At 36.5% G+C, this 27,573-nt stretch overlaps 2 protein-coding genes across 2 annotated transcripts in view; both read right to left on the bottom strand.

Moving 5' to 3' along the window:
- Nucleotides 1-1,008: 1,008 nt before the first annotated feature.
- On the bottom strand, nucleotides 1,009-9,883 carry LOC110374559 (uracil phosphoribosyltransferase homolog). The gene is made up of 4 exons (XM_064034393.1): nucleotides 9,673-9,883; nucleotides 8,892-9,084; nucleotides 2,560-2,727; nucleotides 1,009-2,183 (listed from the first exon to the last, which is right to left on the bottom strand). Exons 1-4 carry the CDS (start codon nucleotides 9,798-9,800, stop codon nucleotides 2,001-2,003), a joined length of 672 nt encoding a protein of 223 aa, XP_063890463.1. The 5' UTR covers nucleotides 9,801-9,883; the 3' UTR covers nucleotides 1,009-2,000.
- A 639-nt stretch (nucleotides 9,884-10,522) lies between these two features.
- The window catches only part of Baldspot (baldspot), a 56,982-nt gene continuing 39,931 nt past the window's right edge, over nucleotides 10,523-27,573 (bottom strand). The window contains exons 3-4 of the mRNA XM_021332310.3: nucleotides 19,302-19,523; nucleotides 10,523-14,502 (exon numbers count right to left, since the gene is read on the bottom strand). Of these exons, the coding sequence (XP_021187985.1) occupies nucleotides 14,133-14,502; nucleotides 19,302-19,523 (592 nt within the window). The 3' untranslated portion in view covers nucleotides 10,523-14,132. The remainder of the gene's footprint in view (nucleotides 14,503-19,301; nucleotides 19,524-27,573) is intronic.

Raw genomic sequence — 27,573 nt, 5'->3', positions numbered from 1 at the left:
CGCCAGATGTTAAACCAGAGAAACAGGACTTAAAGTCTACGCATAGGATAGTATTCCAAAAACATTGTTTGAAGGACTCGGAAGAGTTCGTTGGACAGTAATATTTATTAACATATCTACATATTTAATGGTTTGCTGGAAAATAAACGCAAATGGTGGTTAAATGCAGTAATGTGCAGTATTTATTCTGCTGCCTACGCCGTCAGAAAAGTAAGACAAGACACTGACGTAGACACAGCTCGACTAGTCTATTTTAGTTACTTTCATAGCGTTATGTCCTATGGTATGTACCCATTCACAGGCTTCACAAGGTGCATGGAACATTTAAGGGGCGTATACGATTTTATAATAAACTTACTCAGTCGTTATTAGATTAGAATTGCCATTTGATAAATTTCAAGTGCAAGTCAAATCATCCACATGTATGACTTTTGATTTGAACAGAGTAGTCCTAGTTCACCGTTTTCATTGTTTATGTTGAAAATGTGTTTTTTTTATATATATAAAAACACGTTTTGTTTCACATGTCGGTGGGTACGATATAACAAAATATATAATAAAACGATACCTATTTTCACTGAATGGAGGCATTATGTTCTCTCTTTTTTTTAACACATTTTTTGTAGCTGCTTGTGTACTAAGTATGGGTAAGGTACTAGCCAACATGATTACATGTTCACTTGCTTTTTTTATACTTTATGTATACCTATATTTTTGGGTGATATTTTTAATTTTTTGTATACGGTTCTTCAAACCATACAGACAGAATTGTGTTGCTGGGGAGTTTGTTCCACCACTTCTTTTTCCCAGCAAAAACCAATGGCAAAAACAAATAGGAAGTGGTGGGCGGGCGTTTTGGGGGCTGTCTTTTGTAGATTTGACGTTCAAAAAGTGCTGATCTTCAGCCTACTTTGAATAAATGACTTTTGATTTTATTATTGATGCGTGGACTTAGTCCGTAAGAAAAAACGTAGATGGCGCTAACACTAAAATGAACCAAAAAGCAAGTTGGTCTCAACTTTTTATTTACAAAAGAGACAATTCAGTGATAATGACTAAATACATTTAATTATCAACTAGTAACTTCTGGCAATATCACAAACGTATAGCATTTAACTAATAAATAGATCAATTTCACTTAATACTAAAAATCTAGAGATTTGGGTTAATATAAAGCTGTAATCTTTGATAGCTATTTGAACGACATCGAATAATAAATGTATACATATATTTTGCAAAAATATATATTATTTGTTATATGAATGTATAAAATTCTAATCGTGTTTGATTATCAAGCGTTTTCTTTCATGTTGCATTAATTATTGTAATTATCTCTAGAATATTTTCTCTGTCCTTTATATAATTTCATTCTATTGAATACATTCAATATTGCATAAATTACAATCTTGTAATCGCTACATATAGAGAATTCAAAACATAATTTATCGTCATAAAAATATTGTCATTACACAAAAATACATTAAAAATTGAGATTAATTTTCATGAAATATTGCTCAAAATTATATCCAAAATCATTCAATAAATAATGCTATTAACACAAAATACTTCACAAAAAATGCTAAAATAATAATAATAAGCTAACTAAACGTTAAGTACAAACTAAGATCCGTATTATAGATCGATTCAAGCATTGATAAATTTTATTAACTGCGAAATCTGTTATTGCATTTTATATGGACCGTGTTCCTGCCTGTTATGCCTCTAGACTGCACAAGACAAGAATAGTCTAATAATTATATGTATACTGCATTTCTACACTGGGGGGATTCCATTTGCAATAGTCTCTTATACAACATGACTGCCATTTGCCACTGTTACAGTATTTTCTTGATTTTGTCTAAGACAAAATGTACTATACAAAGTTCATGACCAACGATAATCCATGCATTAAGGCAGTTTCTTCTTCATGGAACACCCCATTTACCAATGCTTGAGTACAACCTTATAATACGGACCTAAAACTCAAACTCATCCTCGTATCAGTCTGTCCCGAAGTACTTCTGTCCGAAGTGGTTGGGGGCCACAGGGTGCAGCTCGGAGGTCAACATCTTCATTTTAGGAACATAGTCTACTACTGCCTGGGCAGCTGCTGGGGTGCAGAATAGGTTGGACAGGATTATTCTTTCTTCTTTTACACCATGTTGGGTTAGGACGTTGACTGCCTGGAAAATTAAATAAGATGTCAATGTAATCAAGCCGTATTTCAGAAAAAAGAGAAGAACTTTACTTTTATTAACACAAAATATTTTTTTTATGGAATTAAGGCTTATGCACATTAGAACCGAGAGGATTTTGATTATCACTACCAGAAAGTGCACACTGGCATCTACTAACTAAAGCTTATTAACTTTAGCTAGATAGGATCAGGGCAGAAGCTCAGTGTAGAATAAAATTACATAGTAAATCTGGACTTGCCCAACAGATTATAAATGATTAAGATGTATGACAGCCAACAATCACAACAAGAAAAATGGCAAAACGTCAACCAATCTCTATCAGTTTGCTACAACAATTCATTAAATAATTAGTTAGAATTACCTGCTTCACGGTATTGCCAGTGGACATTATAGGGTACATCAGCAGCACCTGTCTCCGGGCGATATCTTCAGGGAACTTGGCGTACACCACGTGAGCTTCGTGCGTGTCCGTGTCGCTCTCCACCAGGATCTTACCGATGCGGATGGAGCGGCAGCAGTCTCGGAGGCCCTGAAGTTAGCAGAAAATTATTATTAGGTATTTTTTTTATTGCCTCTTTGGTACACATAACGTTCCGAAGCTACGGAACTGATTTGTAAAATTCTTCTATTCCCGAGTAACATCGGCTAAATTAAGTCCAAGTACGGGAAGAAGATCCCTGGGACGTGGGTGAAACCGTAGTGTATAATTAAACAGTAATTAAGGAACACTTTTTATTATACACTAGCAATGCAGGCTGTCTTACAATAGGAAATACCTCTTTCCTCATTATTTATTCTATTCTATTCTATTCTATTTTTGGTTATGGCAAATTGTCGATGTCGATATCAACGATTCTGCCACTGACGAGTGAAATGATAAGCACGTCGTGATGCCAAACAAACAACTTTGAGAAAGAATAATAATTTAACTGATTGTAGATCTTGTTGGGTTAGTAGGACGGCACTGAAACAAAAATATACATATATAAATAACAAATATAAAAGGTTAGAACATTGAAATATTATAAAATATATATATAAAAAAGGGGGGGGGGAAACATTAAAATACCACATTTATCAAAACGGTGACCAAAAGTAGGCCACGGTCTATAATTTAATATTATTGCGAAGGATAGCAATCATGAGGACTTGGAGAAGTTCTGGGGAGGAATATGTTAAGAGGGAAGGGAAGTTAATTGGTACAGGAATCTTTAATTTTGGGAGACGGCTATATAAGTCAAAGGATGAGGAGTTGATGGGGCAGCTGAAGAATATGTGCTCCAGGCTACCTTCATCCAATCCGCACTCACAAAGAGATGAGTCCTGTACATGGATTTTTCGCAGGAAAACAGGAGTACAGCAGTGGCCTATACGTATTCTGCATAGGACAGATATGACAAACTTGGGGAACTTTTTGTAATGGAAAAACCAAGGTTTAGGTTGTATGAGGGGTTGGATAGCATAATAGGAAGTACCCTTTTTCCTACTGGACAAATTCCAACATTCCTGCCATGAAGTCTCAAGGTGCGCTTTTGGAAGGTTTAGCAGATCATACCCTTGAAGGGAGAAGTGGGCAGGATCGGCTGAGGCTGACGTGCAAGCATCTTTGGCCATTGCATCTACACATTCATTCCCCTTGATACCGCAATGACTGGGTATCCATACAAGGTGAACTACCTTTTGCTGATGTGCACAAGATAATAGGGACTTTTTAATATTTAGGATTATAGGACTGTGGAGTTTACTTTTGAAGGGATTTTGGGATAGGGCTTGAAGACAGCTTAATGAATCTGTAAAGATAACACTTAAACTGATTTCATGGGACTCTATGAAAAGGCAAGCTTCCAATAATGCCACACACTCGCCTGTAAATACGGACGACTCCTTTGGACATTTAAATTTTAAAATAATTTTTGAGTTCTGATAATAAACAGCACCAGTGTTGCTGCTTGACGATAATTTGGAAGCGTCGGTGAAAAATCTTTGGAACCCATTCCATCGCTCTCCCACCACCGCATTAAAGGTCGAATTCGCCGACGGGGATTTCTTGAAAATACCAATATCATAGTATATTTTTGGAATAAAGCAAAGGACTTCATAAGAAAAGTTGAAAATAGGTAATCTAGGATACTGGGCAATAGGGCAATTTAAATTTAATACAAAACGGAATGCTTTTAAAATGAGAGGAATTTCTTTATGCTCCCAGTATTTTGAGGTTTTACATAAAGCATCTAAATCTACAAGTTTAGGGATTAGGGGGTAAGAGGTTTTAGGAACCACCCTTAATAGGAAGCGGGACGCTAGATATTGCCTCCTCAAGGCCAAAGGAGGTTCGGCACATTCAACCTGTAACGCGTTAATAGGAGAGGACTTCATGCAACCTGAGATGATCCGAAGGCATTGAGACTGAATCCTTTCTAATCCCGCCAAGGCACCCCTGTTGCAAGGAATCAAAACAAATGAACCATAGTCTAATATACTACGGACCAAGGCGTTATAAACAAGTTTCATGGTGTAAGGATGAGCCCCCCACCATACACCAGAAAGAACTTTAAGAATTGGAAGCACCCTTTCGCACCTTTTAACCAAATAGCAAAAGTGATCGACACCAGTTAATTTTGCATCCAGATAGACCCCTAAAAATTTTGCCTTTTTAACAACAGGGATCCCTTGACCCTGGATTTTAATAGATACCTGAGGGATTGAGCGTTTCCGCGAGAAGATGACTACCGAACTTTTAGGAGCAGACAGAGAGAGGCCGTGGTCAAGAAGCCATTGGTGCAGAGAGTCCAAAGAAAGGCAGAGGGATTTAGCAGCATCGACAATCGAGGCTTTGGTTACGTATAGTGCCAGATCGTCGGCATATTGTAGAATACGGCAGTCGTTGTTTAGGCAGGAACCAATGTCGAATGTGTATAGATTATAGAGCAACGGGCTAAGGACAGAGCCTTGGGGAAGGCCCCTCCATGTGGTTCTTTCCTCAAATACCTCACCCTGCACTCTCAGCACCAAGGATCGAGACGTAAGTAGTCCACATATGCATTGAATCATCCTTACCGGGAGACTCAGCTGTTGCAATTTCTGCCTGAGTATGGGAAGGAGGACGCTATCATATGCGGAAGAAACATCTAGGGAGGCGGCTACAGCAGCTTCATTTTTAGAAAAGGCTGTACGAACATCAGTAACAAATGTTGCCACACTGTCCATTGTGCCAAGACCCTTTCTGAACCCAAATTGGTGGCTCGGTAGCAAACCCTTAGATTCGACCAACCACTCAAGCCTATTTTTAATGAGGTGTTCCAAAAGTTTAGCCAGAACGGAGGATAGAGCAATTGGTCTAAGGCCATTCGGATCATCAGCATTTTTGCCGGGTTTCAAAAGAGGGATAATGATCTGAAGTTTCCATTGGTCAGGAACCCAACCAAAATAATAACAATAATTAAAAATATTGAGTAAGTAATTTTTAGCATTTATGCTGGCATGGGTTATAAATGAATATGGAATGCCATCAATGCCCGGGGCAGAATCTCGAACGTGACGCAACACCGCATTCAATTCTTCCATTGTAAATGGATCGTCCAAAGGGTCACCCGCGGTACCCACAGGCGAGTGATCTAATTCTGAAAGTAAAGGAACATAGGCTGGAGCAATTTTATCGAAGAATAATTCAGCAGTATTTCTGGTTATAGGGGACGAGACAGATGGAGAGCACCCACGTCTGAAGCGGTTTATACTCTTCCATACTGCTGACACTGGGGTTGAGGGAGAAAGAGAGGTGCAAAACTTTACCCAACCACGACGTTTCTTCTTACGAAGAAGCCGTTGGGATTGGGCATACACTCGTTTGTACTGTAGAAGGTTGTCGATGTTCATCGCTTCATTGAACTTTTCTTCAGCTACCTTTCTTTCACGTATTGCTGATGTGCAATCTTGGTCCCACCACGGGGGTGATGGGATTTTGTTCTTAGCGCAATTGCGCAGAGGAAAGGTGGAATCAGCACTAAGGAAATGGCCGAAACAAAGCCGTCATAACAACTCTTAGCATGGCAGTGATCAGGAATTTGCGGGAAAGAAGAAGTTAAATTTGAAGTTCACTGATTTTCTCCTCCAATAGTGAAGCAAACCTTGACCAGTCCGGTTTCGATAAGTTGTACTTCAGAAGTGGGGGAAGTTTTCTCTAAATAAGTTTTGTTTAATAATGTTACAACAATAGGATAGTGATCGCTGCCATGCGTCAGAGGGGTGCATTGCCAATGAAACGATGCCGCCAACTCTACAGAACAGAAAGTAAGATCTACACAACTCTTCTGCTGTCCGGGAAGGGGTCTGCGGGTAGGACAACCATCATTTAAGATGCAAAGGTTAAGGTCATCGAGGATTTCTACTAAACCTTCCCCAAACGCATCACAACGGTTGGAGCCCCATCTAAAATGGTGACAATTAAAATCTCCCATAACTAACATAGGCCCATCTATATTGTTAAAAACGTTTCTAAGGGAGCCTAAAAAGTTTCGGTGTGGGTGGGAGATATAAATGGAAAGTACAGTAATGCCTTCGAATTTTGCTGCAACTACATTAATGTCACCATCCAGAGCAGGAAGAGACAGGGTCGAGAATGGGACTCTATTATTAAGGAAAAGAGCCGACCCTCCATATCCATCAGACCTATCACATCTCAAAATATTAAAATGTGGCATGCGAAAGCTAAGACTTGGTGTAAGCCAAGTCTCAGCAATAGAACAAGCCAAGGGCTTGTATTTATTAAGTAGAAATATGAGGTCGTGCTTCTTATGAAACACGCTCCTCACATTCCATTGTAAGAACACCTGATGAGGTGCCATTTTTAACATTTAGTAACAGATTAACAAGTTGATGGGCGACGTTGGACGGTATTTGGGAATTATTAGTCATTATAGATGACAGAACTTTAATTAAGATTTCTATTAAAGAGGATGTATTGTTAGAATCAGCATAAGGGTTATTAAGAGCGCAGCCATCTGGCTGTGAAAGTGAGGGAGAGTTAACAATACGCTGATGAGCAGCTTTGTCATAAGAAGGTGAGAAGGGAGCATGGGTCTTTGGCTTTAAAAATACTGTTTTGCGATATGACTGAGGTTGATTTGCTGTTGATTTAACAGCATTCGCATAATTGCGGGAAGCAGGTGGAACTGTTTTGCTGACCTCAGCATAGGATAAGGACTTCTCAGCCATAATAGTTTTTATGGCTTTCTGCCTGCCATGCTCCGGGCATGACTTGCTGTTAGCAAAGTGATTACCAGAGCATAACACACAGAACGCCTCATCTTCTGAAATGTTGCAACCATCACCGGGGTGATCGTGGCCACATTTACAACAACGTGGTTTTGAGCGACATACAGACTCCACATGACCAAACCTGCAGCACTTGCGGCACTGGATGGTGGGGTAAACATATTGAACAACTGGTAGGGAGGTGTAGCAGCAATAAACTCTATTAGGTAAAACCTGGCCATCAAATGTTACAACATGCAGATGAATGATAACACAGGTCTCTGTCGGTTTAAATTCTGCGATGCCATCATTGAAGAATTTACGGCTGATGCGACGGACTTTAAGGATTTGTCCACATCCTGAGGGCACTGTAAGGTAAGTTTTAGCTTCCTCTTCACTTAAGTCGCTGGGGACGCCACTAACAACACCCATACGTGTAACATTAAAAGTGGGGATTGATGCCACATAGCTGTTTTTAGAAAGGATGGCATTAATTATAAATGAGTTTGCATCCTGGGGGGATGAGAACTCAACAGAAACTCTATTGCGGCCGACTTTCTTAACACCGTCCCGAACAATATTAGCTATGTTGTTCTTGAGCAAAAACATGCCAAAGGTCACCGGGTGCAGTGTAGTACCAGTATTAGGCTGAGGCTCCAAACACGATACATGTACAATAAAGGGAGCTTTATCTGTTGCGGAGTATCTGCTGCGACCTACTTGGTTTCTCTGCTGTTTTGGTGGTATGCGACTATTTTCGGCATCTGCAGAGCGTTTCCTAGCGATCTGATTGGTAGGGTTCTGAGATTCGGGAAGGGATGGAGATTGGGACTCCGCGATGCTGCAAGCAACATCGGCGAAGTGGGAAAGTGGAAAGTTAGGGGATAAAGGAGCGTACGAGGAGATGTCAGGAGGATCTGGGTCCGGAGGTTTATTTCGGTCCATATTTACTAATAAAACTTACTTAGCTAGACGAAAAAACGTACACACACAATAACGCACACAAGGACAACACACAGTAACAAAAACAAGTCACAAAAAGTCACCAATTCACTGAAAATAAACAAAAACTCTAGACACACGTGCTAACCAAAAACACTCTGTGGCGAGAATCCTCTCATTATTTATTACTTGCACATATTTCTTATTGTACAAAAAGATGTCTAAAGTACCCTCATCATTGATTATACACAAAAGTGAGTTTAATTTTTAACATGATCATAAATTAAGATAATTTTTTATCAGCAATCACTATTATTAAAATGCATTAAGCACTCAACATGATAAGCCAGTTAGGTTAACTTCATAATTATGCTTTTATGTCAGTTGTAATGTAACTGACTGTCTGATGTGTATATCAGATAAAAAATAAACAAACATGTTGGAAAATTATGTATCATGAAAGATACTGACAAAATAACTAAGAAGGAAGCTTCTATTTACCTGCTCCATAGCCTCTCCGGACCTAACAATGGATACGCCGCAGTTGCCCGCTCCATACTTGAGTCCCTTATACAACGCACCAGTGGGAGTGACCACTTCGCAGTCGGTAAACGGCAGCTTGTTCAAGCTCTCCTCTATCACGAGGCGGATTAAACGGTCAGCATAGAACTTGAAGTCACTCCGGGATGTATTTCTGAAAACGTTTTCAGCTATTGGTTACCAGTAATTTGAGGAATAATAAAAATTATATCTAATCTCACAATTTCAATAAAATTGTCACACTTTGTAATACGTTTTGGTACATAGTCGAATTTGAGCTTAGTATTCCTCAAACATTTGCTTACCTGGCTGCAAGTTAATTAAGCATATATTCTAAAAACATAATTTCCTACTATGTCAGCAATTAATGTCTTTGCAAAACAACTTTATCACTCACAATGGGTTTAATTACATTGTTTTGACGTTTGCTTATTACCTGTTATAAGTAAATAGGTGGTATGACAATACCTGAATGTTTAGGAACAGTTATACTAAACGTGAGTAATTAAAACAATTACGACCACTAATTTAAAGCAATATGTACGATGCTATTAATATTTGTTGAGTCAAGCAAGCGTGATGCGGTGATACGATCCTTACTGATATAAAACCATAACTTTGTATTAAAATAAGGTTTATTTGTGATTCCGCCATTTTAAATTTACAATTATTTTTTAAAAAACAAGAAAAATCCTGCTTAGAAGCAAAGGTAAAAGCCACAAGGCCTGGTAACCTCACTCACTTGTCTCGTAGAATAGTCTGGAGCTCCTTTATATTGTCATTCAAAGGCAGTAGCGTAATGTTGTCACCGAATTGCTCCTTCACATCAGCAGCATCCCATTGCCTAATCTCGTTATCAATCAAATCCATATTAGATTAAATTTTATAAACAAAGCGTGAATTTATTGACGTGAACAGAATGGTTCATTGATACTTTGACATTTGTGAAAAGTCAATGAAGTCAGCTGCTGCCTTACGTTCGGAAACTTCATTCGAAAAGTTTTTATTCTTATCTACAACCTAAAAAATAATTATAATTTACGAAATATGATTTTGATAATATCTACATTAGTTGTGCACTCTTGTTTAGTGTATACTATATTTTTAGAAACCACATATCTCTGAAAAAAAAAACCGTAAACGACAATTTCTTTGAAGAGTACTTTTTTGTGATAGTATTCGAAGCTACCTACTTTACATCTCACTCAGATATTTGTAAAATCGTTGTCCTATAGTTTTTTGAGATTTATTATAATACCCAATAACGTTTAGCTAACAGGAAAGGTATTCCAAGGTATTAGATACTGAGACAGCTGCGCTAGCTGAGTAGCTTGGCATAGGATCAACCATTGGGGTCCTAAATCTATGGGATCCAGATTCTGGCAAGGTATTTATACCTACCACGTTTTACGCAGCATCATTATAGTACCTAAGATTGTGGCAGTTTTTGTCAGGTATCATCTGATGTGGGAGGTTCAGAGATTTTCTTGTTGCCTCGGATCATTTGTGTTGCAAACAAGAAGTTTGATGGAAGGGTGGTTTCAGTGTTCAAATAAAAAATCAAGGGCTCCAAAACAAAAAATAAACAAACATAATGATTACGCATAACTCTTTATTTGCCCAGAAAATACAAATGAATGATTGCAAGAATATTTCCACTTTAGATTACAATGCTCTGTCGCTATATTATAATCTTTAGATCTGCATGTTGTAACCACAAAACTTCCTTCACAAAAATATATTTATTAAAATATTTTATTGAATATGGAACTGTAACCGCTAATTAGTTCTACTGAGAACATTTACAACAACAGTTTTCTTTTTAAATGCGAAAATATATTACAAAATAAATAATAAATGCGTAAGTGATTACATGTTTATTTACTATTATTACCCTGAATCATTTCTCAGAAATGAAAGTCAGGTGGACAAGGTTACATCATAATCATTTTTGTTGTACACGAAGAAATAAGAGTTTTATGAAATACAATAACGTTCTGAATCAATTCAGTATACAAAAGTGCTTCAAGAACAAATAATAGTATAAAATATAATGCATTAATTGCAACTTTAACCCCTTGACCACGCAGGTTAACCCGTTGACGGTGCTAGAAAATTAAAGAAACTTGATTGATTAATTGTAATAAAAAATGTTGTGATGAGAAGTCGAGTTGAACACAAACTCGTCTGTCAAAGGGTTACATCAAGCGACAGTAGCTTTTCGTTTAGTCGGCACCATATAATTATTAATCTCCTTCATTGAATTTCCATTAGACATGATTAGGCAAAGAAAAATAAATAAAAAGATGATATAAAATAATAAAAAAAAAACAAATTCTTCGCAATGTACTTTCTTCTAGGTGGCGAAAATAAAGGCTACATAGGTAAACTGCATTGTTTTTGTTTGCACTAAGTACCTAATCCCCGATCCCGAATTATACCTAAGTCATTCCCCACCTTAGTCGATTGTTAATACTACAAGTAGTTCTAAAACTCACCATTCGTTAATGACAAAGCAATGAACTGGACAAAATAACAGCCTATTTCAAATAGCCTATATTAAAAATTGTGACTTCTATAAACGGTACTAGACGAAATTGACCTTCGCTAAAAACTATTCTAATTTGCACACTGACTCTTGTAAGGCCCAGTTTTAGGAGCTACCGCGACGGAACTATTTGATACTGAGCCTCATTTTTAAACGCTCCCGAAGTCCAAGATATTGGGACTTCGACGTTAAAACTAAGCGAATAAAAATGTTGCTGGACAATTTCCCATGCTCTCCCTTAAATTAGTTTCAGCTTATTTTTATTAATTATTGTGAGTTGATTTATCTACTAACTACATTTTCAAGGAGCATGGGAGCAAGTCGTACCAAACGTAACCCGCGCGATAGAGTAAACGCGAGCTTATACCAAAAAGGTCAATTGGCGGACAGTTACAGGGCATAATCTATACTAATTTAGTAACAGTGAAGTTAGAATACCGCTATTTAGCGTTCCATCGTTTATCCAAAGCTTTCGTGTACTTTTATTAACGGATAAATCGAGTCTAATGGTTAATATTCATCGCCGACGGGAAGTCGACATTAGATACACGTGAACGCGATTGGACATTGAATAGACGCCTTATATAATAATTTGTATGGGTCCAATGTGAGCGTCGCGGACTAATTCTAATTAAGTCTATATATTCACAACGACCGCGTTTACGTTACATAAATGCCGTCGGTTGTTAAGCTTTCACGCGGTAACGTTAACGCACAAGTTAACGTAAGTGCGTGGAAGTGTCCATTTGAACTTTGTTTCGCCCGTATATCCGCGGCGCGTTACGTTACAAACACTCGTTGTTTCTTAAACAAAGTCTACAAGTTTAAAAAAGAACGTTTGCCCATACTAAAATTAATTTCTTAATTTCTAAACGCGCCGAAACTGTAAATTTAAAGGAAACTTTCATTAATATTGCTTATTCCACTATCAGGAATTACATAATTACACTTTGTGCACTTGTTTGACAAGCATATCAAAGTATTACACCTACGCACCGCACTCGGTTTACATGAAGCGCAAAACATCGTTTAACATTTACAAAGTGTATAGGTAAAACTATCCCTTTAAAAATAAATTATTTAAAAAAATCACTAAGTTTTTTTCATTAAGTAATAAATACGACACAATAACAACAAAGTAGAGCTTTTATACAGGTCTTGGTGAAACAATAATTTAGGAGAGTGTACATAATTCCATAAATTTACAAAACAATTTGTACGGATTTCTTAAATAATATAATTCGCACACATTTCTATACCAGGAATGTATCTTCTATGTTTTGAACAATTTAAAAAATCTTATAAATTATTCAGGGTCCCTGAAAATCAATACTCAACTCCTAAATTAATTAAAATCCGAAGATTTAAAACTATGTCAAACTTAAATTCTTAATAACTTAATATGAGACCCTGTGGTAGAGTAATTTGTCAAAAATAATATGTACTACTATTTGCATTATACATCAACAAATAATGGCTCATTTGCTTCACATCATCTAATAACTAGTATTTACTAAACAAGTATTTTGCAATAAAACATAGTCACGAACTAACTGCATCGAAATTATTTCAGTGTTTCCACGTACCTTACAAAAAAAAAAACTATTTAAAAATTAGATGAATAAAAAAAGTGATGTACTCAAAAAAAGGCATTACAAAAATCTGAAAACATTGATCGATTGATAACTTACAGAAAATAAAAAATACAACAAAAACATGGCAAGATTGTGTCAATTCGACACTATTTACAACATTTGACACTTCGATTCGATTGTAAATGGACTGTACACGAAGCACTCGATAATCGAGTGTTACTGTATAAATTATTCGACTTTTTTCAATTCGATGCAGCCTTTACTCGAATAGCACACGTCCTAAATCATCGGTACACAGAGCCTATATAAAAGCATGGTATTTGACACCAGGAGATCGCCGCCATTTTCAATTGACCACTGACGAATTGACGACTGTTGGAATTAAAACTGATAAACGTTAAGTTAACATTTGTACTAGAATTTCCTTAAAAATGCCAATTATGTTAGGTTACATATTTTGATTACAATGAGTATTTACATCTACTTTGTACATAGCCAGCTAAAGGCTTATCGCTTATCTATATGGGGTTTGTCCGGTGGACAAATTCTCACGCATTAAAATAGTTTTTTTTAACAAGCACGTTATAGCTTAGAAGTTAATGTTTAAAAAACTGTTTTATTTGAAAGTCTTTTTGGCAAAAGGTTTTCAAATAAAACTTGAGTAAATCTTACATAATGTGTACTTAAGTTTGGTTTAATTCGGACAGTCGCCAGTAGTCGCCAGGGCTAGTGGAGCCTGACATCGGCCGCGAGCTAACAGTCGATCTAGCGTGGAATGTAACACGAGGCGACGTCTCTAGCGTCGGCTGACCGCGATTGGACACCACCGCCGATATATATAACAAACTTTATACTGCTATTCAGGGAACAATACAAAAATGTGAGGACAAAACTATTGCAACATCAGGAGTAAAACACTGGTTGTATATTGTCAAGGATCGCGCCTACCACTACGTTAGCGAGGTAGACATAGAACCGGCAATCGAGCCCAATCGTGACCAAATAAATAACAGCCATAACCTGTACAATATAACTAGTACATATCACGTGTGTCGTCGACTAGTGAGCGACAACGCCGTTCCTTTGCCGCGGGTAACCGTTGATCACCTTCTTGGTGACGGGGACGTCTCTGACGTCGGGGATGGGTTCGGTTTTGGCCTTCTTGCCGGTTTTGGGGGAGAGGTAGGCTTTGTAGAAGAACTGTGCGAAGAGGACGAAGTAGGAGAAGTACATGGCCATGGAGAGCTTGATGTTGATCTGGCTGATGTGGCAGCTGGTGGGGGCGGACGTGGCCATGTAGTTGTGCGCCCAGATGTTGATGGCGCAGCCGACGATCATCTGCGTGAGCTGCAGCACCGTGATGGTCATCGCGAGCATCTTGGGCGGGTACTTGCCCATGCTCACTAACGCGTAGTACGAGTACATTACACTGGAAACAGAGAAATAATACAGTTAGATTATGATTTTCTCAAGGTCTATTTGGAGTACTTTCAGAGGTTATTATTTTTCAGACTAAATCAGACACATCTTTAAGTGATAACAATTTGACTTTAATTCAATAGATATATTTATTTGGCTGTATCCTTAAACGTAAATAATACCAGTGCAACCTGTAGTTTCCTGCTCTACTGCTTTGTTTGACTTTTCCCGTAGCGTACTCAAAAATATTTGCATCAAAACTTGAAATAAAAAATGTATAGATAAAACATTTTTTTCCTCACCAAGCAATCTTTTTAACATACTTAACTTAATAACTGCTTCGAGTTATTAATCGCTAATGCTTGGCATAAAATAATTATGTTCAGATAAGGATTTTCCTGATATTATCCACGTTTTAATGTGTCTAATAAATACACTCAGCGGCACGGAATCTGGCCCAAACACATTTGAGCCTTATAACCATTATATATATGAAAAATCTGAAGTTTTATTTTAAAATTGTTTAATTTACTCATTTTCCAAAAGAAAATGACTAACAAACAACAGAATTGTGAGGATTTTCATTAAGTTTCATTGAGTTAGAAAACAGAGTCCTTACCGCAATAATCACCATAAACTTTTTCAATTCAACATTTTTAACAAAACAGAAAGTTATCGAATTTTAATAATGGGTGTTTCTTCCTCTTGATCTGATGACTGCCTGCATACGATCTGGCATGCTCTGGAGGATGTTTTTTATCTCCACATGAGAGATCTCCTTTCAGGCAGCTACCAGCGCGGTTTTCAGTTTACTAAGAGTCCGTGGTGGGTTACGACTTGCTTGGACCTGGCTTTTAAGCATGTTCCAGACATGTTCTACAGGATTCATGGCTGGGTTTCTTGCAGGCCAGTCCAATTTTTGAATACCGACCTCAAACAAGTAATCGGTTACTCAAAGAGCTGCGTGAGGTCAAGCATTGTCCTGCATTATACGAAATTCTTCACTTCCTATGAATCCCTGACAGGGTAAAACATGATTTTGAAGGTTCTCTTCAATATACCGCACTATTGTCAGACGATTTTCGACAACCAATAATTCAGTACGGGCTTCTGAACTTATGCCTCGCCAAACCAAGATGGACCCACCATGAAAACCGACTGTTTGCTTGGTAGTGGTGGGAAGAAACCATTCTCCGCGCTTTCTCCATTCACATTCACGGCCGTCTGGAGCTCTTAAGACGACTTTGCATTCATCGGTCCATAAAATTTTACTCCATTGGTCATGCGTCTAATTTGCATGTTCTCTTGCAAACCTAAGTCTGGCTATGCGATAGTGCGGGAGAAGTTCCGGGCCTCGAGTTGGTCTTCGAGCACGCAGATCTCGTTCCTCCATCCTTCTTCTTAATGTGCGCTTACTGACATCGACTTCTCTTGCTGTTTACAAAGGCTAGCGTATCTCTAACGCAGTGAGAAACCGATTTTTCATTATTTCACGTACGATAAATCGGTCGTCGTGCGCCGACGAACACCTTATACCCCCACTTTCTGGTCTTCTTGTGTAAAGGCCAGTCTGGTCGTACATTTTCTATGCATATCTTTAACTTGTAGACGGTGCACTTAAAGTTTCAACCATCTTCCGCTGCTTCTACCCTTGACGTCTTAGCAACACTACTTGAGCAACTTAAGCTGCAGTAAGGGTAATTTTCAGATCAAATTGTGATAAAAAGAGAAACAAAAAACGACCATAATCATAAATTTTTTTTGGAACGTGCTTAGTACTTCGGCAATTTTTATCCGAATTTAAACTTAACTTCCTGATTTGTGTTCCAACAACGGAATCTGTTTCTAGTGTTACAAAAATTAAACAGACACACATTTTTCTGTATTTTAATTAACAATTATGAAAGGACTGACAATATGTCATATGAAATTAGAATTTACAACAGCTATCTGGGCTGATATCTACTTGTATTTGTTTGGGCCAAATTCCGTGCCGCTGAGTGTATATTTATTATCTCGTTTAGCAAATAGTCATGTCCATTATATTTTCTTACACAATACAGTTTAATAGTTTTCTGAGTAGTAATTTAATTGTTAAACGCGCTAACAATTATTCTGTCACTCAACATACTGGTTTAATTAACATAAATTGCTTTAATTATTTCATTGTTTCGTTTATTTAACGATTTAGTATATTCTTATAATATGAGCACTTTATATCGCTAATGTTCTTAGAACTCGTGTTTATTTAAGCTATATTATATTTTGCACAAAAGGATAAAACATCAGTATGAAATAAAATCCTTGTTATTTTATGACATCGAGTAATATCGTAAAAGTAATCGCTTCACAGAAAATATTGTTCCAAGAATATTCGATTCATTGAATTCTTATCCGTTAAAATTGTCGAAAGAGATTGAGAATATTGAAGAAAACTTGGTTTTAGAGAAAAATGTACTCACTATGAAGGAGAAAGTATTTCTGTTTTCCTACCCTACATAACACCTATTAGTATTATAACTAACAAAGTGTGTCTGTATATCCAGATCTCTTTTGTAACAGAAAATCTAAACCGCAGAACCCATGACTGTTAGCTTAACTTTTGGAGACCCTAAACTAGTTTTCCCATTAACAATATCCTCATTCCCCATACGACTATAAACCTCAGTCTACAGTGTACACAGGTAAACAAGTAGCTAAACGATGATGATACCCGTTAGTAATACTTGAGAACGACATGACAGCCCGGGCTATGAATAGAGCAATTTGCTGAGATCAAATACCGCGGTACGACGAAACGCGCCTACTGGACCGTGCAAAGGAAACACTGCTTGTTAACGTGTGGAAATATCAAATGTAAAATGTGTTTTTTATAAGTATTATACCTATCTATTCTAATACATACATATAATGAAGAGAAATACTGTTTTGTTTACTTGTACCCTAAAAACTCGGGGACTATTGAACCGATTTGAATTATTTATTTTACTGTTGAGAGGGTAATGCACTACATATACCCGAGTAACTTAGGCATTTTTTGATTTGGTTACGGGAAGAATTTACCCCGGGACACGGGTGAAACCGCAGGAAAAAAGCAGTGCTCAATATAACGCTTATTTATTCTATGGAAGTCCGGCTTGCATGCCATTTAAAATATATCCTACTTACACGTTGACGTAATTATATAAAAACATACTATTTCCTTCTGATAGCAGCATTTTAATCCGTGCCACGCCTTTTATTTACAATTTCTTATCGTCTGCCGATATGCTTCGTTTAATCCAGGTGTTATTCTATAAAATTCGACCATCAATCATTTGCGATTCATTAACCACCCAAAACTAATACTTTTGTATTACCCCTTAGAAGGGATAAGATGAAAAGAGCGCCAAAAGGCCTAGTCATGTTGTTTTAATATTTATAATAATTTCGAACAAAATAAATAAATATTTATTTTGTTTGAAATTATTAGAATTGAAGAGTTTTGTTTGGAATATTTGAAGAAGCTGTTGTCATAATTTTTACCTAAATGGTAAACAAATAACTACACCCAGAACACTACTTTTCTTTTTAACGACGCGACGTCAAAAATCATCAAATGACCCCTCCCGCTGTGGGTTAGCAGCGGTGAGGGAGTGTCAGACTCTTACTTTGGCCCTGTTGGGCCCCACTGACCTAGAACACTACTGAATACCACTTAGATTAAGAATCTTCCCTTATTTGAATTCATTTAAAGCAGCACATAAGTAACTTATAAAGTACTCTTTTAACCGACTTTTTACTTGTCAACTTCACAAAGAAAGACAAATTCGGGTCGTCCTATGAGTCTAGCCCAAGATATCAAGGTCTGGTACCCATTAAAGCAATGAGTGGACTTCCTCTAAGAATAATTGGTTCAATTCAGAAGTTATCGACACTAAAGAAACCCAACGGGACATCCATATCTCTTCGTTAAATGCCGATGCCGTGGGTGGATCTTGAATAGCAAATGGCGACTGACTACATACTAGAAGTTTTAAGATTTTTTTGTTGGAATGGTATTGTATATATTTTTTTATGTACGTAGTGTAAGATTTAAATGTAACACAATATTCAAGTACTTTTATGTTATTTTCCAAAATTTGGTATTTGTATTTCAACTGATACACCTTCTATCGTTTTTACTTGTTATTTTTCTTTGTCAGTCCGGTTTGTTTTGCTTGGTTGGTCTGCTAGTATTATTATTTCAAAAATACGCAAACGTGTATTTTTGTATAAATTGTCTTTGCAACAGCAGCTCAAATCGTACATTCAAATATTGTTAACGCAAAGTTTATCAACGAAGAAGGTTTCTAGCCATAAATTAATGTAGGCTGTATGTACAATTTCATCTATGGTCGTATCTACGATCTACACAACTACTCTATACAATGAGCTACACGTTGGTCACGCCCCCGCGTTCATTACTCAATTGGGTAAACAAAACATCCATCAATAAAGGTAATTATTTAACTAGTATAGATTGACAGTTTGATGGAGCCATTAAAATTGATTGGCAATCAATACAGGAACCATATGTATGTATTTTGAAAGGACCGTACGTTTCCTTAGTCGACATTTCACATTCGATGTTTGTTAATATTTCTAGAGGATAATTTTTGGTCTACTCTTCAAGTTTCCATAAGGCTTGACTCATTTTTATGTTTGTAACAGCCGAGACTAAACAGAATAATTTTAATTTCATGGATGTATCGATCCGTTCTGCTCTTACTTACCGACCAAATACTCTAATATATGTACTTAAAAAAATAAATGGCGAAGTGTACTCACCTATGAACACAATAGTTCATGACGACGAACCAGCGCGCGGACGACGTGTACTCCGTGAAAGAGTACCAGGTGTACAGCAGGACGGTGATGTGATGATACCAGTGGAGGAAGATGAGCGGCTTCTTGCGGAGCACTATGAACACCGTGTCGCCGAGCTCAGGCAGCTTCGATAACACGAACATCCACGTCCAGAAGCCTGACACTTTGTCTTGTTCGATGAAACTGGAAATTGGAGAAAAAATACCATTAGTACATACCAATTTTCAAATTGGCAAAGGTCAAATAGAAGAACCGGCGAGATAAATCCAAAATGTTTAACAATAAAATATAACATAAAAGATAACAATGAAACCAAAGTTATCCGTGAAAAGATCTGGCCTTAAAATAGACAGAGAATAGAACTGTGGGTGGTCTAGGCATTTAGACTGGCTGATAAAAAAGGAACAACGGACGAGCCGAGCTAAAATGCCATCTCATTCGTAACGCCTACCGAACATGCTGAATAAAAACTAGAACTGAATTTCAAATTAGAATCTGTAGAAGAAAAGAAAACGAATAATCTGCTACAAACAAATGAACTAGGTATCAGAGAGATTGAAAAAATTACGACAGGCCGAAACATGGAAGGACTAATAGCAATTTGATTGTGTTACCAAGAATTAGACCACGAAAAACGATGACTAATTCAAACAAATCAGTATTGTGTCGATAACTAGTGAACAACTGTATGATTGATGAACACGAGTCCATTACGATCATTATAAGGAGTAATGTGGCGTATAAAGAGCGAATATTTTTACATGGCTGATAGCAAAACATCGCGTGCGCATGAAATAGAATTGGACACGCGAGCAATGGGAATGGAGCCGTCTTGTCTGTTAGGTAGGACGCTAATTTGTGTCAGTTATGTGAGAATGTGCTAGAATTAGCGATGATTGTAACAGTTATCTTAGTAGGAGCACTCGTATTTCAAATAAAGGTCTTTTTACTGTTCAGTTGTGGTCTTCTCACGCATATTTCGGCGGGAAGGAAATGAACGCTTACTTTGTTGAGATGATAAACAAATACTGTTGTATTGAAAATTCGAAATAAACAGAGAGCGTTTAATAAGAACTGACGAAAACAAGCTGAAGATCTTTTCTATTCTCAAAAGTACGGGCGACCTTTTCCTATGACTCAAGTTTGTTATTCCATGTGATACAATTTTGAGTATTTTGTTTTCGCAGACAAAAGTACGCCAAGGTCAGACCCTTGTCTGCGCAAGGCTTCATACGTAAGCACGGTCAGATTGGCTCCCGGTTCACGCATACAAGATTTAAAAGGGCAATGTAGACGGAGAGAATTACCATGATATAGGTCTTGTTTTCCCAAAAGGTTTATTTAGGTCACAGTACACACACGATCATTTTGAATTCTATGTAAGTATACCTAGGAACCTAATTTAAATCCAAACTCCCCGTAATACTCCTACCAAATTCCTAAAGTGATCTAGAAAATAATGTTCCAATAACGTAAACACAGACAGTCAAACTTATGTCATATAGACAATGTCCCTTTATTAATTGAGGCAATAGATAGGACGTATATTTAATGAATATGACATCATGATAGAAAGGGGTTCGGACGGACATGTCAGACTAATTACCGTCCCTCTGTGACTCAGCTTTGAGGTAAATTAATTACGTTAATTGTTTTGTGATACATTTGTTTAATACTGAGTGTTAGTCTTAGAAGTGATAGAAACGTTAAAACAAAAGACTTTCGATTGGGATAGGTCAGTCCGTAAGTAATAATAGTAGGCTTGTCTAATCGCGTATCTCTGATAGATTACATTGACCTATTAACGTGAAAATACCCTTTTTGTGTCCTAAAGAATCGAGACTAAGCTCAGGCTGATCAGCATTTAGCCATTTCTATTTTTCTCGATAGTTCTTCATCTCCCTATCTACATACTTTCACATTTTCCACACTGACTCATCTATATGGTACATAGCTTTCCTGTACGTTAGCTTAGCATACTACTAACCTTGAATAAAATTATAGATGCATCTGTTTTACTATTATTAGAAAACAGGATGTATTTAATGACTAAATCGTAAAGTTATCTGCGGCTCGCCGCAGATTACCTACGCCTGGTAAGATCATCGAATTTATTTATAATGTCAGTACCCAAATCGTAATTTATTTGCATTTTATAAAAAAAAAAACAAACATTCAAGCTCTCAGTTTAGATGTAGAAGCAGACGAAATACTCTTGACAGTCAGAACCTCTCTTTTCTAAACATTTGATAAGCTTAGCTAAGATAGGCTTTAATTAGCAAACAATTAACCTTTTCTAAAAACAATGAGGTCCCTATCAATGAAATGAATATACTGTACCCATGCAGACAATAATATTTCTATTGTATCTTACTTATTCATAATTATTGTTAGGCTTTCATTAAATTCCATATACATGTTACATAACAGACTGTTATTCAAAGGTAGTTAATTAGTGAGTACATTGTTACACAATTATACAATTACATAATGTCTAGGTTGCATTACTTTGTAAATAACTTCTTCTTTAAGATAAATGACTTCACTGGTATATTCAGGACATTTTACGTCCATTATTCTATGCGAACAAGACCCAGGTCTGCCCAATTTTTCGGCGCAAACGAATTCAAGGCTCCTTTACAAGGCTTTGTTCGAGAACCCAAATAAGTTTTTGTCGGGATAAAAAACCTCGTCGAATGAAAATTGGATCTACAGCCGTTTAGGTTTTTGACTAACCTTGTTGCCTGGCTTTCTTTGGTCAGCGGGTGAGATAAAAATGCTGTTTGTAGAAATCAGGATATTACGAGATACAGCTATGTTTATACTTAACACATAATACATACCATAACAGTCAAATTACGATTTTAGAACACGTCTATCCCATAAAAACTGAACATAACCATCAATAACAGACATCGCCAACGAAAGAAGACCACTAGGTTAATCAAACTAGTATTCAACGCGTAATCATGGCATTCGGCGCGAGCGCATAATTTTCCAACTGACGCAACGCTCACACACCACTTTCTATTTCCATTGAGCTATGGAGTCTGATGTAATTTTTACGTTGAAAAATGTTGGTTACGCCGTTTTCTGGCACAGTTCTACAAAACAGGTTGAAAGGGAAGGTCTGAGCTAGCGTGTGCTTATGTAATCGAGTCGAGATAATTGGATAGGTAGCAGATTCGATTTTAGACGAAATTCTTGGAAACGTACCCTTCGGGAACAGAGAACTGAAAAGACGCTTATGGTATAACACCCACGTCTTATAAGATTACAAAGCCTTTTAGGTACAACCCGATTGGATTAGATATACAATTTCTTTTGATCCCAGGGTCTAAGGAACTCTTAATGATACATGCGTAGATTTTTCGCGAGTAGGGTCCGTCGATAATCCGACAAACACACTCAATATGAGATGAATGAATGCGCACAATTTGAACTTAGCAAAAAATATGCGAAAACGTAACCATCCCAAGACAAGAAGTTCCCATTTATCTAATAGCGTGTAATTAAGAAAATCAGGCGCCATCAGAAGGCAAAGAAAAGCGAAAAGATAAAGGACATATCGTTTTACATTATAATCGAGGTACACCTATCTAAAATGAACATCTGGCAATAAAAGGCGAAAAAATGTCTGTTCCATTGAGAAATTAAGATCTGAGAAGGGTGTGTGTCCCCAGACGTAGATTGGTTGAAGATAAGTGCGAAACAGACTGACTCAGTGTATTATCAAGTCGAGAGAGCGCTTTTAGGCTTGCGTAAAATTTTCACTGTATCGGACTCTAGAGGTTTGTATTAAATTGTATGATTTTTTAAATATTTATTTCTGAGCTGTGCTAATATTGCTATGGTTAAGTTTAAAATTAAATAAAACCAACGATAAGTCCCAAAAGGCAAAATTGGTGAATCAATTGATTTTGACGTCAAAATTTGATGCCGAAAAAGCTAAAATTTTATCATATTAATAAAAGTCTGAACTTTGATATTTACATTATAATACGTCAAGAGGAAAGCAAGGCACTGAACTAACGTAATTGACTTCCTAGAAAAACATCACTTAATAACAAATGTCAATATAAAACCTTATATTTGCCTGAGAAACACGTGTTTCATCTCACGTTTCCTAGACTGCCAATACTAGAGATTACTTCGATATTACAACTCTGTAAATGGCTCCCAAAATATTGGTACTGAATGGTGTCAACTTACAGGTGTTCTTTTACTACAAGTCCTTATATCAATATTAGCTTTATTTCTTTGTCTCTACTTAACTATATCCTGTCAGATTTTTCCCGGGAGATATATAGGCGGAGAAATATATATTTACTCGTATTTCATTCACCAAAATGGCATTAAAAACTTCCCCTTACTTAAAACTACGAAAAGCATTCGACAATAAAACTTATTGAACAAACGGCCAATCCATCAGAGTGAACAGCTGAAATACGTTGGAATCCATCAATCAATTGGCGACGACAACCAAATTGAACCAATTCCTGTTTGTACTCGTATTCGGAAGATTCTGGTTTTGCCTGAACAAAACTAATGAAACTTGCCTTTTATAATATTTGTTGGCAACGTATTTGTGTCTATTTAGCAGAAAAGCTTTGTTTTGAAGACTGTCTTTTCTCAGTTAAAATGTTCAGTAAGTATAACCAATTTGGCTTAAAAAGTAATAAAGAAGATTAAATTCGTTATAAACAACTTAAATAAATTAGAATTTTTTGAGATGACTTTAATCTCCTAAAATAAAATAACTTGAGGCATAACAATTTAAAACCAAAATATATTGGACCTTGCGACCACATTACTTATAGCTACTACGCCTGCGTCAGATTTCATTCTTACTTAGACCAAACTAGGACGCTTAAAATTCAATGCGTGTAGCGAAACCATTGCGGGAATGAAATTTTCTTTACTGCGCGTGTGGGCAATTTTGGATTAGAAGGACCACAAGGGCATCAGAGAATTACAAAAATCCATACACCCAACAAAAATTAAAGCAATTCTAACCCCAGTGTGGTTTGAAAATCGTTCAGTACTTTTCCATTAGTTTGCCGAAGATCAAAATTCAGTTCAGATCTCATCTTAATCTCAAAAGTCGCTAATGGTTTTACCTTCTTAATTGAGAAATCCATCCGAATGTCAACAAAGTTGATACCAATTACTGTCCAAGATTAATATTGATGAAAGGAAGTTTACTGAAGTGATATTTGATATTCATAGGAAGTTATTTTGAAAACACAAAGTTGAGTGCAAATTGTAATTAAAGTTTACTAAATTAGACCCTTATATATTTAACGAAAAAATTACCCTTAATAAAAGATATGAAATTCCATAAAATTGTTGTGTATTATTGAGTGAGCACTAATAAATTTCTCGTTATAGCATGTCGCCCTTGGAGCTTACGTGAGGATGTGCTATTTACAGTACTATTAAGCAAATATGACGAAATTAAAACCGTCGATAATGGCCTGCCGCCCTTGCTTACGACCCGGGCACAGCCGGGGTTCGACATTGACCGTGACACTACCTATCGGTCTGCAAACGGGCTAAATCGATATTTGGATAGGGTTGTCAAATATAGTGTTAAACGGCCACTTTGAGAATCAATAATTGATTTGCGATGTTGAATGAAGGTTATGAACGTACTAAGTTATTTGACCCTTTCTGTGGTCATCGGACATTCCAAATTAGTTACCCAAAATATCGTGGTAAAATCCCAATAAGGCGGACATCCAGCGGATCCGATTACACTCTCGTGATCCTAAATGGCTATAAATAAATAAACGATGATATTGATGATACTACATGTGCCAATCAGTTTATAAATTGCGTACACGAGATAGGAATTATGATGTAGAGCGCTCACGTTTGCCGTAATGCGTAAACTCGCGTCAATGCCAGATGCGTTAGTCGGCGTGTAGCAACAAACAACATGGTCTAGAAATTGTGAACAACTATGACTTCTGATAATACTACAAAGTAGACTAATGCCAGTCTCCAAAATAAAAATCGAAAAATCTAAATATTTCATCTTCCATCAAATAATTCACTGTTCCTGTCGGCAGTTGCAAAGTATGATGCTAAATCATATCGCCTACGTAAATTAGAAACAAACATACAAGTTTATTTTAGAACTTCCAAGATTAGCTGTTTTATAAATAAGTATTACAAAGTCTAGGTATTTGTTGCCAGCCACAATTTCTGCTCTTACACATACTGTAACTATGTATTTCTGCAAAAGTAGGTACTATAAACTTTTGGCTAGCTGACAGCCCTATCATCGGTCTACACTAAAAAAGGGGAGTTACTGTAAAACTCAACGACATATGGCATAGAGCTCTTTTTTATGCCTGTAATAAAAGTTCTTTACGCAGCAAACTCCTAAACTTTTTGGCGTTTGAACTTTATTAGATCTCAACGTTTTTTGTCACGGAATAAAATAACCCTCCGATAGTATGAAAAATGTAGCAAGTATTTTAGTATTTTACGTACATATTTAGAATCGAATATAAACAAAGGACCTTATAAATATAAACTATTAAGGTCATACCAGTAAGGTTTGTTTACAAAAATAATCATTTGAATAATATGTAGGTGAACAAACGGTGACGAAAAGGTATTTTTGAAACGAAACAAAATAAAAAAGTGTGAGAACTTTAGACAATGAACATGAACTTTTCAAGTAAAGTCAAGGTTTTGTCAGTCAGACAATTTAGTAGAAAATATTATAATTTCAGTATTCAAGTTAAATGGATTGGATTTTTCAACTGATGAATTATTTTCTCTTAACAGACTAAAGACTGAAGAAGTCTATAAGGAGTGGTTTACGTCAACAATACAAACAAACAGGACATTAATAACATGCTTTGAATAATTTCATACATGTATTAATGCACTTTTTATTAATGATTGGCTATTTTTCAGGATGTTCAAAGAACAATAAAACATTTGCACATTTTCTTTGACTACATGAAAACTTTGTAAATATAATAAATTACATTGTCTGGTCCTAATATATTGTTACATTGATGACTTGCTAGCGGGTATGTAAGAAAACATTTTTGAAGAAAATTCAACAGAACATTTTTTTGATAATTAAACTCCTTTTGACTGTTTGAATGGATAAATCCCTTCTTCTACCTATTTGGGATCTTGTATGAAAAGTTCTGGGAAAGTATCATAGCTTCCGAATTCCAAATAAAAATTGCTTGTTATCTCAGAGTTAGGATCGAAGATCCTTTTGAGTGAAAAGTAATTCGGGATTGGATAGACACAAATCCACTGAGCTTAACTTTTAATTAAGTTAATACGGAGGATTTCATAAAAGAATAAGCATAAACCCAATTGTAATATAAAAAAAAATCTTGGATGATTCAAGAATCTTGACAATTAACAAAAGCGTTTGAAAAATTTAGTTTGTTGCAATACTTATTTTGACTAACATTGCATATGTTACAGCATCTTGTACATAATATACAACGAATATATCCGCTTCAAACAGGATGAAAAAGAAACACGTGACTACATCTCTAGAAGTGAACAAATATTAGCTCATCACTACACTAAACTAAAAGTCTAACTAACTTTATTTACACACACTCTTATCTGTAAATACAGTACGTATGTCTGTGTAACACGAGTTGTAAGACATTTCCATTCCATCATTGCGTATGTATAAAGTTTCCTTCCAATGACGTAGATTGGATTAAGATTTCTAGAAGTCCTTTTTGGTTAAAAGTCGTCGCTTGTTTTAGAGTCTCGAGTCGCCAAATAAGGTCAGATTTTAATGGCGTTTCGCCAAATATGCCATAGATTAATTCAGTTACCAGACTCATTCCATGTAGGAATAAAACCTAAAATCGATTAGTGTGGGAAATTTAAATCATTTATAATGCGACTTTATAAAGTATCCTTGAAACTTTTTTATAACGTAGCTACAAAGTCAAAGTCATTTTATCGACTAAACAAAGGGATGGTTTTCATTGAGCATTATGTAGATTTATCTACCTCTATACAAAAGTGACAAACCGGCAGTACCGTGGGTGGTTTCTAATATAAAACCAATGGAACCACATTAACATCTTTACGACTACCAGTAGAATGTGAAGTCGTCATTACTTTATTATGTAAACACACCTGTTGAATCACCATTGGACGACAAATGTCTATTCGCAATACCTAACTACTTAAGACTTTTACAAACCATGATTAATGAATTCATTTG

The sequence above is a fragment of the Helicoverpa armigera genome, chromosome 4 (assembly GCF_030705265.1).
Source record: "Helicoverpa armigera isolate CAAS_96S chromosome 4, ASM3070526v1, whole genome shotgun sequence".
Classification (NCBI taxonomy): domain Eukaryota; kingdom Metazoa; phylum Arthropoda; class Insecta; order Lepidoptera; family Noctuidae; genus Helicoverpa; species Helicoverpa armigera.
This window is presented reverse-complemented; position numbering and strand designations above follow the sequence as displayed.

Excerpts from the sequence above, each read along its gene's own strand:
- LOC110374559 (XM_064034393.1), bottom strand. The coding sequence starts at position 9,800 with ATGGATTTGATTGATAACGAGATTAGGCAATGGGATGCTGCTGATGTG. Across the intron at positions 9,085-9,672 it reads CAGACTATTCTACGAGACAA|AAATACATCCCGGAGTGACT; the intron begins GTGAGTGAGGTT and ends AAACGTTTTCAG. Across the intron at positions 2,728-8,891 it reads CCGGAGAGGCTATGGAGCAG|GGCCTCCGAGACTGCTGCCG; the intron begins GTAAATAGAAGC and ends TGCTAACTTCAG.